Source organism: Mus caroli, unplaced genomic scaffold, assembly GCF_978045245.1.
Source record: "Mus caroli unplaced genomic scaffold, Mus_caroli_1 scaffold_7, whole genome shotgun sequence".
In the NCBI taxonomy this organism is placed as follows: Eukaryota; Metazoa; Chordata; class Mammalia; order Rodentia; family Muridae; genus Mus; species Mus caroli.
This window is the reverse complement of record NW_028227262.1, coordinates 86,513,510-86,532,566: the sequence shown is the minus strand read 5'-3', so window position 1 is coordinate 86,532,566 and position 19,057 is coordinate 86,513,510. Positions and strand designations below refer to the sequence as shown.

At 36.1% G+C, this 19,057-nt stretch overlaps 1 protein-coding gene across 2 annotated transcripts in view; it reads left to right on the top strand.

Moving 5' to 3' along the window:
• The window catches only part of Ccser1 (coiled-coil serine rich protein 1), a 1,169,843-nt gene extending 1,152,737 nt beyond the window's left edge, over nucleotides 1-17,106 (top strand). For both annotated transcript variants that reach the window (XM_029478490.2, XM_021165504.3), the window contains exon 11: nucleotides 15,732-17,106. In XM_029478490.2, the coding sequence (XP_029334350.1) occupies nucleotides 15,732-16,214 (483 nt within the window). In that variant the 3' untranslated portion in view covers nucleotides 16,215-17,106. The remainder of the gene's footprint in view (nucleotides 1-15,731) is intronic.
• The last annotated feature ends 1,951 nt before the right edge of the window (nucleotides 17,107-19,057 follow it).

Sequence of the window (19,057 nt, the reverse complement as noted above, 5' to 3'; positions counted from 1 at the left end):
AGAGAATTTTCTTCTTGAAATAGACTACAGTCAAGGAAGAGAGCAATAACTACCAAAGGGCTGAGAAGTGACTGAGAATTTGACTCTAAAATAATCATCCTGGTCATTGTCTTACTACCACCAGGGTTCAGGGTACATCACAAAAGAAGAGGCTGAATGAGTGTAAGAACTGTAGAATGGTGAGGTATGCAGTGACATGTCTTCTTCATTTGATTCATTGCCTCACATCCCATCTGATTCCCTGCTCCAGATATACGTGAGTCCAATCCAACTAGGATTTCTGTATAAATGAGAGAGATGATCTTCTGGCCCCATTTCCTACTAACAAGCTATTGGCAATATATGGCAGTTGTTAGGTACTGATGGAGGGAGACTCAATGTGTGTACCCACTGGTAAGTTTTAAATTGTCCTGTAAAGTTTTACAAACCAATTGTGAAATAGAATTTTTCTTGGGAGATAAAAAACACAAACATACTCACCCCAGGTAGTGAGCCTGTGATAGACCAAAGTACAGATACTAATAAAGTTCAATTTGGTAAATCAGAGAGTTTGATTGGAGTTGTTTGCAAGGTAATGGATGAAGGGCTAAGCAGACATTACGAAAGGCAACTATTTAACTAAAGCCTACCCCAGCATATGTGACAGTTTACAAAATCTAGAAACCTGTAGCACTCTACGTAGTTCACAGGCAAGTCAAAAATTTGAAGTGTTCTTTGCAGCTCTCAGTTGGTCTGAACCTCTTCTAGGAATTTCAACTGGTCTTTTATTTCCTCTAGACACTTTGGTTCGCTTCTCCTAATTTTTAGCTACAGCATGGCTAGTGCCTGTTTTCTACCACCCTGCTTGGCTGTTTTCTGCTTATTTGGTAGTCTAAGAAGAACATTTAGCAGTCTTTTCTGTTTGTATTCTCATAGAGAAGGATGATCCTAGAGAATCTGAGCAATTTCAGGGATTTCCTGAAGCTATTTTGAGTTGTTTACTTCCTGCCTTGGGGAAGTACTACACAATCTACATAGATGTTTAATTGTAAACTAAAGAGCCAGGGAGAGTTCTTAATAGCACCAATGTTGTCTGCTGTGCCTTTGAGTATACTCAATAAGCTTGTTAACAAAAACAGAAAATAAGACTAGAGAAATAATACAAAATTCGTAGTATGGGATGTGATGCAATAAATATCAAGGAAAGGCCATCATTTTAGATCAGGGTGATTAACTCCACTTAGGTAAATCTTAGGCAAAAAATAATAAAGTGTGGAAGAATTCCATTTTTTTTGAATCTTTGGAGTTATTCAGGTGGAAGGAAAGCCAAGCATCACTGGGCCAGGAAGAGGGATATTTGAGTTGAATCAAGCAAGAAAGGATTCCTTTGGTGGACATGATGTGCAGTGATTACTGTTGTTCCACTGAGTCCAGCTTTTATCTTACTAATAATTATCATTTTATCAACTTCTTTACCATTTGTCAAAGTATTTTTGTTTCTGAAGGAAAACCATAGTTCATTTCTGAGATGGCATGTTTATTTTTGAAATCCCTTTCTGCATTGGCATTTATTGCATGTTCTCCTTAAGAATGGTGGGTAGGGGAGTGGGGGAGGTATGGGGGACTTTTGCTATAGCATTGGAAATGTAAATGAGCTAAATACCTAATAAAAATGGGAAAAAAAGAATGTATGGTTATATCAATGAATAGAAGGATAAATTGTGACATTGAAAAAAAAAAGAAATAGAGATATTTACAAGGTAGTATGGTACATTTCTTTCAGTTTTCTCAGTGTCAGCTTTGTTTTCTGACATTACTCAGGGTCCTTTCACCATGGATACCTGTAAGATATTGTCTACGTGTTCTCATATATAATACATGCTATATTGATTTTGCTTCTGGGAAAAATCATCTACTACCTGGTATTACTGCCAAACTGTGCCATTAATATAAAAGGTCCTATCTTTAGGCCAGGATAAGGATAATTCTAGCTTTTAATGTAGTTTCCATTAACACACAAGAGGCCCATATCTGAATCCAGAGGAAAACAAAACCAAAACCAAAGCCAAAAGCAGAAGCAAAAGCAAAAGCAAAAATAAAAACAAAAACAAAAACACAAAAACATCTCCCAACTCTTGACAACTTCACTCAGAGGACTGAAAATTGTCTTTCTTATGCTAACAACCTGAAAAGTGAGTAACCTTGGTGATAGGTTACTTCTCTACTGCCAGTGAAATGAGCCTATTTAAACCAGATTAGACTAAAGGAAAGTTTATTGGGAAGATGTTCTCAAGTGGGCAAGTTCACTGGCACCAAGGACTAAGGCAAAAAAGTCTACATGGGGAAAAAGTGGGGGAGGGAAAGGAGAGAAAAAGGTGTGTGTGTGTGTGAGGAGATGGAAGAGAACATAGAGGGAGAGGTCAAAATGTCTGGATTACATATGGAAAGAGGCTCTGAGGGAAGAGCAGCACTGCCCTTGGGCTGAAAAGTTTAGGTTGGAAGCAGGGTAAACCAGGTAGGGACTGAGTGATGTTGGGAGAACCATAGAGACCAGGTCTGCTACGGTTTGTAAAATATGCACTTCAGGCCCTTGTCACAAGATCCAAAACCAAACACCTAGAGTCACAGTGTGGTAGAACAGAGCAAGAGAGGTTAAGTAACAACATGGGCAATCTATGAACACATACCATCATGTTTCTTTTCTTATAACTGAGCAACACAAATTTACTAAACACTGTTTTTTTCTACTCATGCAACAGTTTCATCTCACAGACTTAATAGATATAATGCTTTCTTCATAGGTCATGAGTTTTATATAAATTGTATGGTATCTACCATGTATAAATAATATTCCATTATCCATTATTGGTCTTTTCTATTCTTTTGGTCATGAGTCACACATTAAATGTACCATTCATGCCTTTGCATTAGATGAAAGATAATGAGTGCACATAAACATTCAAAAATATAGGGCCGGGTGGTGGTGGAGCACGCCTTCAATCCCAGCACTTGGGAGGCAGAGGCAAGTGGATTTCTGAGTTCGAGGACAGCCTGGTCTATAGAGTGAGTTCCAGGACAGCCAGGGCTATACAGAGAAACCCTGTCTTGAAAAACAGCAAACAACCAAAAAAAACATACAAACAAACAAAAAAATAGTGTATGTGTGGGATATCTAAATTGACAAATTGATAACTTAATGACTTTTATCATCCAGAGAAACATTAATACAATCTAGATGCTATTTTCTGTATAAAAATCAAAGAATTAAAATACATTCTCATTGTAACCTTCATTTTATCATACATTCTTTACTATTAAATCAAGAAATGGAAACGTTCATATTTTCAGTGAGTGAGAGTTTAGTATTCTAAATTACTAAAATGACAGTGATTGACACCAATAAAATGAAAATAATTGAACATAATTATTTGGATCTTAGCAATTTATATATTTCATCTCACTCTCATTATATTTTATGCTTTGTTGATTTCTTTCTATTTAAAAATCAATTTTAGATCTTTTTCAGGATGACTAACTTTGAAGCTGTTGGCCCATCTGTTTTTTCTTTGTTAAGCAGCCTTTCTGAGGTTACTCTGAAATTGTAAGGAAAATGATTTGCTTTGATAAAGAGGGGCTTTCAGAGGAAAAATAGCTTCATAATTTCTTTTTGCACTCTATAATAAGTTGTTTCTAACACCCACAAAATTCATCATAAGTAGGAAAAAAAGGTTAGTTATTTAAAAATTGCTATTATTAAGTAAACCTCTTATCTTCAAGGCACAATTCTTTATGGAGTGAAAGTGTGCGTTTTGAAATTTCAGGCTTCTTTTAAAGAATGTTTATAACATATGTGCAATGATATCTTGACCATAAGTTTGCATACCATGATTTCTGTTTTTTTCTTTTCTTTTCTTTTCTTTTGCTGTATCTTATTATTTATTTGGTATGAAAACATTTCAGAAAAGCCAGAGAGAAAAATGGATATTAGTTCATTTTAAATCCCCTGCATATTTTATATTTCCATGTACACATTCATGATGTTCTTTTGAAGTTGCAAAAGCTTTGAAGGGCTTTTATCTAGCATCAAGTCACCAGATCATCAGCAGAAAATATAAGTTTTTGTAGTCATAATTTCATTGCCCTATGCACATCCCCAGAATTTTAGTTTTGTCCAGTAGCCCTTAAATTGTACAAGTTTCTAAAAGATAGCAGAGGCAAATAATACTTACAACAGCCTGTATGGGGATGTAAAAATCCTTTTTAAAAGATATATCATGTGGCATTGTTTTGAACATAAGAAGACTCTTAAAATAGCTGAATTCTCTCAAGATAATATTGTGAACCAGGATCAGAGATTCCAGGAATGTCTTTCATTGACATAGTGCCTCATTTCAACAATTCTTTCCACTGAAAGTTATTCTTGGGACAAGAGTGAGATATAATTCAGACATACAAGTATCTATTTATGGTGTGACTTTAACATCACTCTTAAGTACACTTGAGATACCAATATATTCTGTGGATTTACATTTATCATAATTCTTAAACTCTCTTTGACTAAATAATTTAGATTACAAAATAGGAACAAATTACTTATATATTTTTAGTGAGATTTTCTCAGAGAAATCTGGTTGCATATTGTGCATAGTACATTACTATATTTTACCCAATAAGTTAAACCAGAATGAATAAATGGCAATTAATAAAACATAACAAATTAACTCAAACATGGAATTTCCATATCAGAAAGACTATATGTGAATATATTAATATTCATGTAATTATTTTTGAGAATTTCATCTATGAATACAGTATTTACAACATTTCTTTCCTACATTCTTCCCCTTCAATTGCTCCTATATCTTCCCTGACACTCTCTCAAATATGCTATCTTTTTTAATTAATTTTTTATTGGATATTTTCTTTATTTGCATTTCAAACCCTTCCTGATTTCCTCCCCTGGAAGCCACCTATCTCATACCCCTCCTCCTGATGCTGTTAGGGTGACACCTCAACCCCCCCTCACCCATTTCTGTCTCCCTACCCTGGAATTTTCCTACACTGGGACATTGAGCCTTCACTAGACCAAGGGTTTCTTCTCCTATTGATGCCCAACAAGGCCAACCTCTGCTACATATGTGGCTAGAGCCGTGAGTCCCTCCATGTATACTGTTTGGTTGGTGGTCAAGTACACAGTTGGTGATCAGAAGAGGAGGGTAAAAAGAATATATTGTTATGAAAAGATAAAGGTAAACTAAAATAGGAGTATGCAAAGGAGAGGGAATGGGTACCTAGGGTAAAGAGAAAAACATGATGAAGGGCAGCTGACATTAAACGCCAGTTGGGGCTGGGGCAGATGGAAACCTTCTAGTATGGAAGCTTGCAAAATGTATGCATACACAAAAGGATGCTAGATACAGTGACCATATAACGAGGGAGAATATGCCATTTGGAAGTATCCCATGCCACCAAGTCCTTTATCACAAAGCTCTCCACCACTGGGTTCTCTTTTAAACTCTTGGAAATTGCTCTTGGAAATTGCTTTGTAAAATTCCATTTTAACTATGGAGAATTATCCTGAGTGGGTCAACACACACACACACACACACACACACATTTTGTTTGTTTGTTTGTTTGTTTGTTTGTTTTTTGAAGACAACTTGTTATTATTTCAGAATTTGGATCTACTCTGATTTCATGTACTCTAGCTTCAGTTGGGTGTATTCCCAGTTGTTCAAGGAGAACCTGGTACATGTTATCACTCTTTATGAAAATAGCAAAATGCTAACTTTCTTGGGACCACATCTTTGCTTAGCCTTGTTAACCTTTAACTTGCTGGCAATGTTCTGCCTTCTATCCCTCCTTGAGTTCTAAATTTCCTCAAGATGATTTAGTATCCCCTGAAGGATTTCAGAGTGTTATTGAGCTCAGCAAGTGGCTTTACCTGAGACTTTTCTTCCTCCATGCCTCTTGTTCACTTGTACAGTCTTTAAGAAGGTTTCTTTTTCATATCACTTGAACTCATCGTGCAGGCAGGGACTAAACCACCAACCAAAGAATACACATGGCTCCAGCTGTATAAATAGCAGAGGATGGTCTTATATGGCATCAATGGGAGAAGAGGCCTTTGGTCCTGTGAAGACTTGATGTCCTAGCTTAGGGGAATGCTAGGGTGGTAAGGCAGGAGTGGGTGGTTGCTTGGGGGAGCACCCTCATAGAAACAGGGATATGGAGGATGGGATAGGCAGATGGCAGAGGGGAAACCAGGAGGGGGACTAACTTTTGAAATATAAATAAATAAAACGAAACAAAATAGAAAAAGAAAAAGAAAAGCTATAACGACATGTGGATAATCTCTCCGTGGTAGGTTATTTCCAAAACCTTAAAAGTATTATTTATAACCAAGAACAGATTCATTCACTGAAAACACAGGTAGTGGTGGCTGGAGAGGTAGTTCAGTGGTTAAGAGAATTGACTGTTTTCCCAGAGGTCCTGAGTTCTATTCCCAACAACCACGTGGTGGCTCACAACCATGTGCAGTGAGTCTGAAGACAGTGATAGTGCACTCACATACATTAAAATTAAAAAAAAATCCATGTACTTTCTTTTTTTTTTAAATTTATTTTTATCAGATATTTTCCTTATTTACATTTCAAAAGTTATCCCCTTTCCTGGTTTCCCCTCCAAAAGCCCCCTATCCCCTCCTCACTCCCAATGCTCACCAAATCACCCACTCCTGCTTCCTGGCCTTAGCATTCCCCCTATACTCGGGCATAGAACCTTCACAGGACCAAGGGCCTCTCTTTCCACTGATGACTGACTAGGCCACTCTCTGCTACATATGCAACTAGAGCCATGAGTCCCACCATGTATTTTCTTTGGTTGGTGGTTTAGTCCCAGGGAGCTCTGAGGTTACTGGAATTGTTGTTCCTCCTATGAGGATGCAAACCCCTTTAGCTCCTTGTGAACTTTCTCTAGGTCCTTCATTGAGGACCCTGTGCTTTGTCCAATGGATGGCTGTGAGCATCCACTTCTGTATTTGTCAGGCACTAGAAGAGCCTCACAGGAGACAGCTGTATAGGTACATCTTTGTCTTCCTACAAATTTATATTGCTGCTTTGATCCTTCCACAGAGCCTTTCCTCAAGCTTAGAACATATTTTATAACTATATTTTAAAAAGACTGCTCTGTAAAACAATGTGACAAGGTATGATTGTTCTAGTGATGATTACTGTTTTATTAAATATAAGAAAAAAATCTTTGCCAGGCAGTGGTGGCACATGCCAGCACTTGGGAGGCAGAGGCAGAGGCAGGCTGATTTCTGAATTTGAGGCCAGCCTGGTCTACAGAGTGAGTTCCAGGATAGCCAAGGCTACACAGAGAAACCCTGACTCAAAAAATCAAAACAACAACAACAACAAAATGCAGATAGCAGCAGCAGTGTGGACTTCCCAGAAGATGTCAAGTCCGCTTCAGAGAGTCTTTCCATCTGTGCGGAAAGGAAAGGGATAATCACATATCTTTAACAAACAGACCAGGTTACCGATATTTCAGGTAGTGACTCAGAATGAGGCACATTTCAGGAGTACCTTATTGGATCTCCTCAAAATGTTATATGGAGAAAAATCAAATGAGTTTCTTAGTTCGGCATAACTTTGCATGTTTCTTCTATTCTCTTGCATTAAGAAAAGTTCTGTGTTTACAGTCTTTGTTAGCACACTGAGTCAGACACTGTATAATTATTCTCACTGGGACTCCATTGATTCCTTAGTCTTTGGAGGAAGGTTGGAGATGAAATGTACCATATTACATGCATTTTTTAATTGCTATAGCCAAGTAAGATTTCTGTTTTTAAATGTTTCTAATATCTATTAGTAAAATGGATTTGTTAAGTAAAAGTGATATTTAAAAAATGATTATAAATCCTAAGAGAGTACCTGACACTCACAAATCATAAGATGTATTTAGAAACATATTAAAGTGTTATTTGTTTAATTTTGCATCTTTCATAGATATAAATGATTAAAAATGAGATAAAATGACATATACTGGGCTTTTTCTTCTTAAACAACTATTTAGTGAGGGGGGCATATGTGTGTATGTGAGTGTGTGTACATATGTGTGCATGTGTGGTTATAGTTGTGGCAGTGTTCTATAATTTGTTTGTTTCATTCAAGATTCAAGACCTGCTTGGAATTTTATGAAGACATAATTTTTTCAGTAACTTATGCCCAGCTCCTTTTTTTCCTTAGCATGAAATAATTTCAACTCTAACCTACCTGCTAATGTTTATTTCAATTATTATTAAAGATATTCACCAAAAATAGTTAGAAAATTAGTGTGATTGAAATTTACAATATAGACGTTTGTGCCCTATAATAATATATTAGACGCAACAAATTCATTTGGAAACCTCAAGAGAGCAGTCTCTAAAGTGTGTCTCCTTTCAGATGTATGTTGTGGGAAGTGCTGCCAATCTATTTTGTCTCAGTGCCAAGGGCATACCATTAAGACAATTTTTAGCACCCACTAGAAACAGTAAGAGGAGACCTTTCTGAAATTGGGAGGAGACTTTGCTTTCACAGACAGGGAAAATAACTGTGAAGGTGGTGGATGCTCTGAAAATATGTAGTGAACTAAATATAAAACTATCACTTAATGGTATTAGAAAGGAAGTCTAGCATGTATTTTTGGTACAAAATTGCTCATGTGTGGAAAATTATTTGTAAGTAAAGTAAAAAAATCGTCAAGATAATTTAATGTACCCTGAGATTGTGTGATAAGAACAATTCAGGATTCTTAATTCATAAGCATACAGTACAGAAAATAAGCTAATATGCATGGCAATATACATCGCAATATTTTATTAAGTGAGTACTCCTGTTTGTATATGCATTTACCAATAGTATCTTCTTTTGAGATAGGAGTTTGCCATGGCGCCCAGGCTTCCTCTAATTCAGATTTGTCCTGCATTTCCCTCCAGTCCTAGAACTATAAATATATTCTGCTACACTCTCTATTTCAAATTACTTGTCACACAGCAACCATGTTTTCCAGTGCTTCAGTCATAGCTACAGCGTTTGAATTGTATGATGTTTGAGATGTATATATTTTCATTAACTTAGATGAACAGAGATGGTATATTATGGTCCATGTTCACTTATTATAATGCCAGAGGTTGTGCATTTAATGCTTAATTTGAACTAATGAAGTTACCTACTCAAATCACTTTAATACTTTAAATAATGTTAAGTGCTATTGAAACTTGATTGTGATTCATATGTATCTGCTACTCTTAGAATTCTCAAGGTTTTCTTTTGATATACCTGAGTTTAATCTAATCCCTGTCACTCACATTTAGAGTCTAATGTGTTTACAGTGTTTTAAAAAGTATAGCACAAAACGCTATCATTTTAAAAACCAGATGACTAACTTATAGATATTTTAATGGGAGTATTTTCTAAGCTCTCATTATTACCAAAGGAGTGTACTTCCATCTCTCAAAACTATGTATTGGGGAAAGAAGATTGATTAACAGCTGCTGTTCCACAATCTTTTATCTTTGATTCATGTTCAACAGTATTGACAAAATGCCATTTAAAAGATTTATGTTACAAATTCCCCGATCTGTAATAGATTGATGTAATGTCATATTGCTTTGGTGGTTAAGAAAGCTTTGCTCTTTCTTCTGAGTATATGTTGTACTTACATGATATTCCTAGTGTGTTGTGAGAAAGATACAACAAAAAATACCAGAGGCTACAGAATTAATCTTTGAAAGATTAGCATCTCTCTTTGAAAGATCTATACTCATCTCATCTACTGTCTATCAAAAAAGATATACTTTGTGTGTGTGTGTGTGTGTGTGTGTATGTGTGTGTGTATGAGTGTGTAGTATTTGGTAACTTAAGAATGAAGAAACTAAAAACCTATATAGATTATCAAATGTATTAACTTTAATTGGGGGTAATTATCAATGGGAAGAGTATGTATAGTCAACAAACCATTCCAGCTAATGACCATAGTAATAGACTCTCTTCTGAAGACTTGTAAAAGTATGGACTATTTCGAAGATTTATTTTGACTTTCATTAACTGAGCTACAAAGTAAATGATTCATGTGTGTTTTGTTTTGGTTAATCACTTAAGAACAAAAGTCTTTCATGAATGATATAAAAATCATTTTGTATGTAAAATAATTAAAGATAGAAAAGGAGTCTAAACTTGATATTGGTGAGGCAACATTTAGTATTAAGTGTCTTTTATGTCATACTGTCTTCTAAAGTGCAAACCAAACAGTTTAGGACATCTAAAGGAGGTAAAGTATATAAATATACATGGAATAAAATTATTAAAACTAACACAGGACTTTTTAATCATTGGGACATACTGAAGGAAAATGATTGCAGTGAAACACTGCTGAGATTTTACCAGTGTTACTCAGAATAAGGCCATTGCTTTCTTGCTTGAGGAAGAAGTGCCAAGATATAAAAGCTCATTGGTGGCTTCTTTTCTGTAATCTTTCATTGACATATATGATTTTATAGAATTTGTTTTATGACATTTTATTTCTCTTCTTTTACTCTATTTTTCTTTAGCAATTATACAATATATTCTGACAGTGGCTTCTACCTCCCCCAAATTCTGCAGACCCTCTCATACTCTCTTCCCATCTTAATCAACACCCTTTCTGCCTCTTGTTAGAAAACAAACAGCAACAAAAACCCATCTAAATAATAATAATAAAACAAAATAAAAACAAACCAAAATAGGACAAAACAAATAGAAGAGAAATTAAAAGAAAAGGTACATGAACTGACATATACTCAGAGACATATATGTTCATATGCACAGGAATAATATAAAACAGTACAAAACCACAAAACCAGTGTCTAAAGGATCTGTAGAGGAAAGCAAAAAAAGCCCTAATGTTTGTATACAGAGCATTTCAATAATACACATATTACCACCCTTTCTGTGCCTTCCGACTCTTGATAGTACACTATGTCATTTCAAGCAGACCCCATTTTAAATTTATCTCTACTATGTCCGCCGACATAAAGATTTTCGTCGGGGTTGTTTACAGGAGCAATGGATGGTGTTAGTTTAAAGAAACAGAAGCATATGGACCACAGAAGAAGATGTCTTTACCATCAGCCATTATCAGTATATAAATATAAATGAGAAGAGTGGGGTCCAATGAAAGCTTCGCATTTCCATTGAAGGATGCTTCAGGCCCTACCTCATGTAGATAGCCACAGCTTGTGTGAGTTCTAGAATACAACAGTTATTTCATGCCCTGTAGTCAGCATTCTCAGCTCTCCCTGAAACACACACTTCTCTGACTTTCACATACTTTCTGCCCCTTCTTGCAAAAGGTTCCATGAGTGGATGGGGATGCTAAATGTCTTGTTTGTTTGCTAAGTATATGACAAGTCTGTCAAATTGCCTTCTATATAGCCATCATTATACTCATAAAAAATGTTGTTCTCCACTTTTGACAGAGATCTTTTGGCAGGTGCGAGTGATACTGCATTAATACTGTAGACATCTGAAACACTGAGACAAACTGGGTGGCAAATTTCCAGTCATCATTTACTTTAAATTAGCACCACAAAATTTGCTTGTTTTTTTTTCTTTACAGTAGTATGCAAAAGTTTATATAAATTAAAGTCATCTTTTATTGCATGCAGTTGTGGCTATATGTCCCAGTGAGGAAATGAAAAAGGCATTAATGTTGGGTGGAGAAAAGACCTGATTTGCTTATAATATATATCACCAGTAGATGCTTTTCAATCATTTAATACTCTGCTGTGTTGTCTGGATATATAATAATCCAACTACTTTAGTGCTAAGTTGTAGAAAGGTGGCATAATCCAATGGTTTGGAGAAAACAATTCTAATTTTATTTTGCACATTTTTGTGATAGATCCAATGTAGCTAGACTACCTGGCAAGCACTACGGGATGAGCATTTACTCTGCTTGTGGGATTCTGCTATTTGACCTTCTATGTATGTTCGCTAAAACCATATATTAGATGTGATGAAGTATCCTAGAAAGGCTAATACTAGTAGATAAAGAGAATAATGGCTATTTACTATAATGTGTTATTAATGTAATGTCAGCAAGATCTTCATCAGTGTGCTTTACTTTCATAGGCAGCTCATGTAAAACACGAGAACAAACAAATCACAACAGAAACAATAGATAATGGATGTGCCATTCATCTTAATTTAAACTCTCAATTTTGTATATACACATCACAACCTTTTATTGTATCCCATACATATATGTAATTATGATTTGTCATGAAAATAATACTAGTAGGAAGAGACACATTACTGCTGGCTTTATTACTCTTTGTTTTCCAATCTCTCTTTCCATGGGAAATACTATTTCTCACTCAGTACTCAAAATGAGAGCCCATATGCCTGCATCTGGCTGCAGGAATTAAACCCAAAGGCTGAATGGCACTGCAGTGGTAAAAGAGTCAACACTTTATTAAGTATCTTAGGTTATACCACAGAGGGAGAGAGCCACAGCTTACTTTTTACGGAAGTCCCAGAGCAGTGGGAAAGAACAATGGTAGACAAGAAAGGGAAAGAAAAAGGAAGAAAAGAAAAGATACTAAGAGAGATCCTTAAAGATAAAGATAAGTGTTACTGCTTTTGTCCCCGCCCCAATTAATGGGGCTTTTTATTATTCCCAGAATAGATCCTTAGCATAATATCCCAGATCTTCTTGGTATCCTGGAAGAGACTGAAGGTATCTGTACTAAGATCATGATACAAAATAAGAATGTCAAATCATTGACAACATTGCAGCACATACAAAAGAGCATAGATGTGACTAACCTAAAGCAAAAGAACGCAATTAATAGAAATAATAACACAGCAGAAAACATTTTAGTAATGATGACCTCAAAGGCTGAAATGACAATACAGTGAGATAATTATTAGAAGATTTCCTGCTGTGTTATATATAACAAATAACATTATACAATATAATCTCAAACATAAATTTATTTAAAAATGTCTGTTAAATGCCTGGCATTTCCAGGCAAGTGGGTAGACACAAGGAGATGTGAGGAAATATTTAATTATTGGTGGTGAATTATCAGAATAGCTGTAAGCACTAGGTATTCAGAAGCATAAAAAAAAGGAGACATGCTCATGTTATTCTTTTGTTCTCTTGCTCCTCTGTCCCTATTCCCTCCCCCCTCCACATGCTCATGGCTGCTTTCTCTCTCTCTCTCTCTCTCTCTCTCTCTCTCTCTCTCTCTCTCTCTCTCTCTCTCTCTCTCTCTGCCTCTACTACCCTCTTAATTACTTTTTTTTCATTTTTTAATTAGGTATTTATTTCATTTACATTTTAAATGCTATCCCAAAAGTCCCCCACCCACTCCCACTTCTTGGCCCTGGCATTCCCCTGTACTGAGGCATATAAAGTTTGCATGACCAATGGGCCTCTCTTTTCAGTGATGGCCGACTAGGCCATCTTCTGATACATGTGCAGCTAGAGACACGAGCTCCGGGAAGTACTGGTTAGTTCATATTGTTTTTCCACCTATAGGGTTGCAGACCCCCCAGATCCTTGGGTACTTTCTCTAGCTCCTCCATTGGGGGCCCTGTGATCCATCCAATAGCTGACTGTGAGCATCCACTTCTGTGTTTCCTAGACCCCAGCATAGTCTCACAAGAGACAGCTATATCTGGGTCATTTCAGCAAAATCTTGCTAGTGTATGCAATGGTGTCAGTGTTTGGAAGCTGACTATGGGAAGGATCCCCGGATATGGCAGTCTCTAGATGGTCCATGCTTTTGTCTCAGCTCCAAATTTTGTCTCTGTAACTCCTTCCATGAGTGTTTTGTTTCCAGTTCTAAGAAGGGGCAAAGTGTCCACACTTTGGTCTTCGTTCTTCTTGAGTTTCATGTGTTTTGCAAATTGTATCTTATATCTTGGGTATTCTAAGTCTGGGCTAATATCCACTTATCAGTGAGTACATATTGTGTGAGTTCTTTTGTGATTGGGTTACCTCACTCAGGATGATGCCCTCCAGGCCAATCCATTTGCCTAGGAATTTCATAAATTCATTCCTTTTAGTAGCTGAGTAGTACTCCATTGTGTAAATGTACCACATTTTCTGTATCCATTCCTCTGTTGAGGGACATCTTGATTCTTTCCAGCTTCTGGATATTATAAATAAGGCTGCTATGAACATAGTGGAGCATGTGTCCTTCTTACCGGTTGGAACATCTTCTGGATACATGTTCTCACAACCAAAAAAAGCCTCTTAATTTCTATATCCATGCCCTGAATAAACTCTATTCTATATTAGAAAGAAAGAGAGAGAGAGAGAGAGAGAGAGAGAGAGAGAGAGAGAGAGAGAGAGAGAAGGAAGGAAAGAAAGAAAGAAAGAAAGAAAGAAAGAAAGAAAGAAAGAAAGAAAGAAAGAAAGAAAGAAAGAAAGAAAAAAAGAAAGAAAGAAAGAAAGAAAGAAAAAAAGAAAGAAAGGAGACACAAGACAGTCCTCAGGTGTTAAGCCAGACAACAGTGCTTTTAGTGAGAATAGAAGGATGGGCTTTGTAGATGATAGCTAGACTTTGATTTCACATTGCTTAATGTAAAAGTAGTGACTGTCCTTATTCAACAAAATGACAGCTGTATAAGCATTTTCAGATCAGTACAGATACAAGATTTGCAGATTTGATTTTCAATGAGTACTTAACCCTACTGTACATCATTTACATATTAAGTTACTGGAAATTTCACTAGGTCCATCTGCAGATGTCCCATCATGCCACAATCTCCACAGTTCTGCTCTATCCTTCCTCATCTGCTTCTCATGAATTTTCTGTTCTTTTTAGAGATGTCATATCCTTTTTGTTCTTTTGTTTTATTCCAGAAAATAATAGTGCAGCTAGTTTCTGTTTCTATCTCCATATAGTTTCTGTAACACTGTGGGATTCAGAAGAGTGTGAATGTCAGCTTGTAATACTTGCTTAGTCCATAACAAGACTAAATGAGTGACATTTTGATTCCATGCAGATCTTTAAGGTTCTTTTTTGTTTTTGTTTTGTTTTGTTTTTTCAAGACAGGGTGTCTCTGTGTAGCCCTAGCTGTTCTGGGATTCACTTTGTAGACCAGGCTGGCCTCGAACTCAGAAATCTACCTGCCTCTGCCTTCCAAGTGCTGGGATTAAAGGCATGCACCACCACTGCCCAGTGATCTTTCAGCTACTTCAGGAAAGGAAGACAGTATGCAATTTGTCCTCCTTTTAAAGGATAAACTACATCTAAACAAACCATGTGCTGATCATTCTTCTATTCTACTGATCATTGTTGAAGTGACTTTCTTTCTTTCAATTGTTTTAATAATAGGTTTATCTTATAGGTACAAGAAATCTTACATCTGGTAATTATGGACATTGGGTACATTTTACTATCTGTGTACATTGCTAAGGAATTATATTCATGAATAAATAGTGGCCATTTCTACTAATCAATTACCCCACAGCCACAAAGTGTTAAGATAAAACTCTAGGATTCAAAACTCAAAATGCCATTTCATGTCACTTGACCATTTAATACTGTCTAGATTATTATGATGCTCTGGGATTCAGTTTCATGGGGAATTGTGCTATGTTGCTCACACTCATTGAGAAGCTTCAGGTTTGTACATAAGGGTTTAAATGATCATTTCTATCTACACAGGACACTATAAGATGGTTTTTCTTTTCTGTTTCTTTCACAGACTACACACCGAAATCGAACCATGAGTCAAAGTCACAGCACAAGGGACAGAAAAGCAATACATACTCCCACCGAGGACCGTTTTAGATACTCTGCAGCTGACCAGACAAGTCCCTACAAGAATATCTGCCAACTCCCAGGTCTGTGTCTGAGCAATATCTTGAAGGACAAGGAATTAGGAGGAGTTATGAAACACACAAGGGGAAACCACGAAGCCGTCACATCAGAAATGACTCAGAACTCGAGGACAACTATGGGACAGAGCTTTCTGAAGCCAGCAGCTAAGCCAGAAGGACTGCCCATGTTCTCAGAAAAACCAAAGGACCCAGCATCTCTGTCCCGACAGCACTCCACCTTCACAGGCAGATTTGGACAGCCACCCAGAGGACCTATCTCCTTACATACATACAGCAGGAAGAATGTTTTTCTCCACCACAATTTACATACAACAGAGTTCCAGACTCTGGGCCAGCAGGATGGATAGAAAAATCTATACCCTATGAACAATAGAGATGACTACTGTTCTATGTGGTATCTAAGAGTGGTCATGCCCATTTTACTACTTTTATTTTTAGCTCTAAGCAAAGACTTATGGGCTTTTATTTTATTTCTAAGAATGACAGCTTGAGTATGTTGACTTACTAGGTTGAATTGTTCAGAAGACTTTGATCTCTCTATGGAAACATACATGTATAATGAGTGGGACGATCTTGCTGGTTTATGTAATCTATAAGTTATTTCTATTTTTTTTTCTGTATCACTTGCTAATATGCATTGAGGTTTCAAGAAAGTAATGTCAAATAGCTCTTGGTTTATGCTGTTATTATAAGGTAGGTTAGAAGAAGTATAAGAAGGAACTGTACAGTTTTAGATTACATAGTTACTAGAAAGAGCAGAACAGACTTAAAGCTTATACTAGGTGGTATGTTTGTTAGTGGTATGAAGCTTGTGTGCATGTAACCTGAGATACATTTGTCTCTCTATTACATACATTCAAGCTTGTGGAGCTATTGGGAGGGAAGGACCATTTCTTTAGTTTTTAGAATGTTTAGTTACACTAGATCACAAGGGATAGAAAGTCACAGCTCGGCTCTTCACAAGGATGTGCTTTTTAGTTTTGTTTTTGTTTTCCTACTGATATAGAAAGTGTCAAAATATCACAGACTGAAGTGACAGTCAGCATAATTTTGTCAAATGGCACACTCAGTTATCATCATGGATAAAGAACATTTTTTCATTTATATTTCAAAGATATAATATTCTAAAATATATATTCTTTTGCTACACCTTTTTGTATTTTCAAAATATTTATTTATTTTTATATACATCTAGGTTTACTTTACATTCATTAAACCATGATTTTTTTAATTAAGAAACAGAAGGACTGGTTTGGTTAGGTTTGTTTTTTGTAACATATATATATATATATATATATATATATATATATATATATATATATATATATATAATTCTGGCTACAAACTCAACTAGATTTTCAAGAAAATATTGAAATATGTGGACTTTGGCAATTGGATCTACAAAATAAATCTCCAACCAAAATGCTTGATTCTCATTTTGTAGCAAATATTAGTCTTTGACATGTAAGGTCTAATATGTTGCATACTTAAGTGTATAGGAGATAGATCAAAAAAGCTAAATAGAAGCATCATGCTCTTTTAATAAGAGTATCAACTGACCGTGTCCTTAGAGAAAGTTCAGGTCTAGTAACTACTCACATTCAGTACAGTGGATGTAATGAAACTATCAAACCCAGTGCACGTGCTGTTTCTCATGCATTCTCTATCAGACAGAATCCATCAGCATGCACAAATGAGATGAACAAAGGGAAAATGACATGGCAGTTTTAGCATGCCATTTGCCTAAGTTGCTATTAATAGAACTACACTGAACATGCATTGCCTAATATAAAAATATATTTGAGCTCTACATTTTGGGGAAGAATCCTGAGTTGCCCCTTCCAGCTTTAATTATTGAAGTTTGGCTATGCTTGTTCTTAGTTGATTTTGCTAATGAAGACATGTACATCACACAAGCTCTCTTGTATTTTGTGTGTGTGTGTGTGTGTGTGTGTGTGTGTTTATAATTCTGCTAAAGAAGAAAAGGCACTGCATCTTGCTGCCTAGCGTTCCCAACATCCTCTAGGAGCTACAAAACTCATGTGGATGTGCTATATGGGCTGGATGATACTTGGGAAATTATAAAACAAAATGATTAGTTGTAGAATTCAGCTTGATTTCTATTGAATGTTGGTTTCTATTGTTAGAATATTTTACAACTGTAAATACCCAAGCATGACACACAAAACAAGGTTTTTTTTTTTTTTTCTCTCTCCAGGATATGGAAAAATATGCAAGGAAATGAGTAATGTTTTCCATTTGCATTTTGACGTTTATAGTTATGTTTTCTTGGAAGATAGCTTTTGAATTATACTTTGTAAGAAATAATCTATTTAAAATATCCTGTCATTTAAAAGACATTTTAAGAGATGTTTTGAACACTAGTATTTTCTTGACAAACCTTTTTTAAACTGAAACATTCAAAAAGAAACCCTGGGATAACCTGCTCACTTTTGAAAGGAAGGGTATTTTTGGAACGATCACCTTGAGACTGTTCTGTATCAGTATTTTCATCCGTGTTCTAGTTTCAATGTAATACCCAGTGTGACTCAGGCCTAGAGAAGGTGCAAGCCCATGATGTTAGTGCAGGCCAGAAACAATGGCTTGGGGTTCTTTCAGAAGTCTCTCTGTATGGCTATCGTAGGTCCTAACAACCTCGCGTGGGCATTCTTTCAGTGAATTGATTTCTTTGTACTAAAATCTCTAGTTTTCTAAGCCTGTTCCACATATTAAACAGTTTTATACATTTCCCCAAGGTGGTACATATCCAAAGACATGAAGCCAGGGAAAAAAAAGTGCTTGTTTTTCTGATGAAGCAATGGTCTCCTCCTTTTTCTTCTTTGCATGTATTTGTGTAGCTAAGTCTGAATACTCATGTAATACTTCTGCTGCAGACTCTTCTCAACACCAGGGGTAGAAGAGTCATTCCTTGAAGGACAACTTTGTCTACCTGAAATAAATGATTCCCACTTTTGTAACCACTGGAATATGAATCTTTCTTTCTAGATCAAGTCTACTGTTGTGTTTTCTAGATTTCTATATGCTAAGTGTCACACAGAATCTTGAGCAATTTCCAAAACTATCTTTGCTTCTCTCATCCACAGTCATCTTTGTCTAAATGATGCAATGAAGCTCTTATTGTCATTGTATAACAATTAATCTCTAGCAACATGCATAGGTAGTGGTGCTA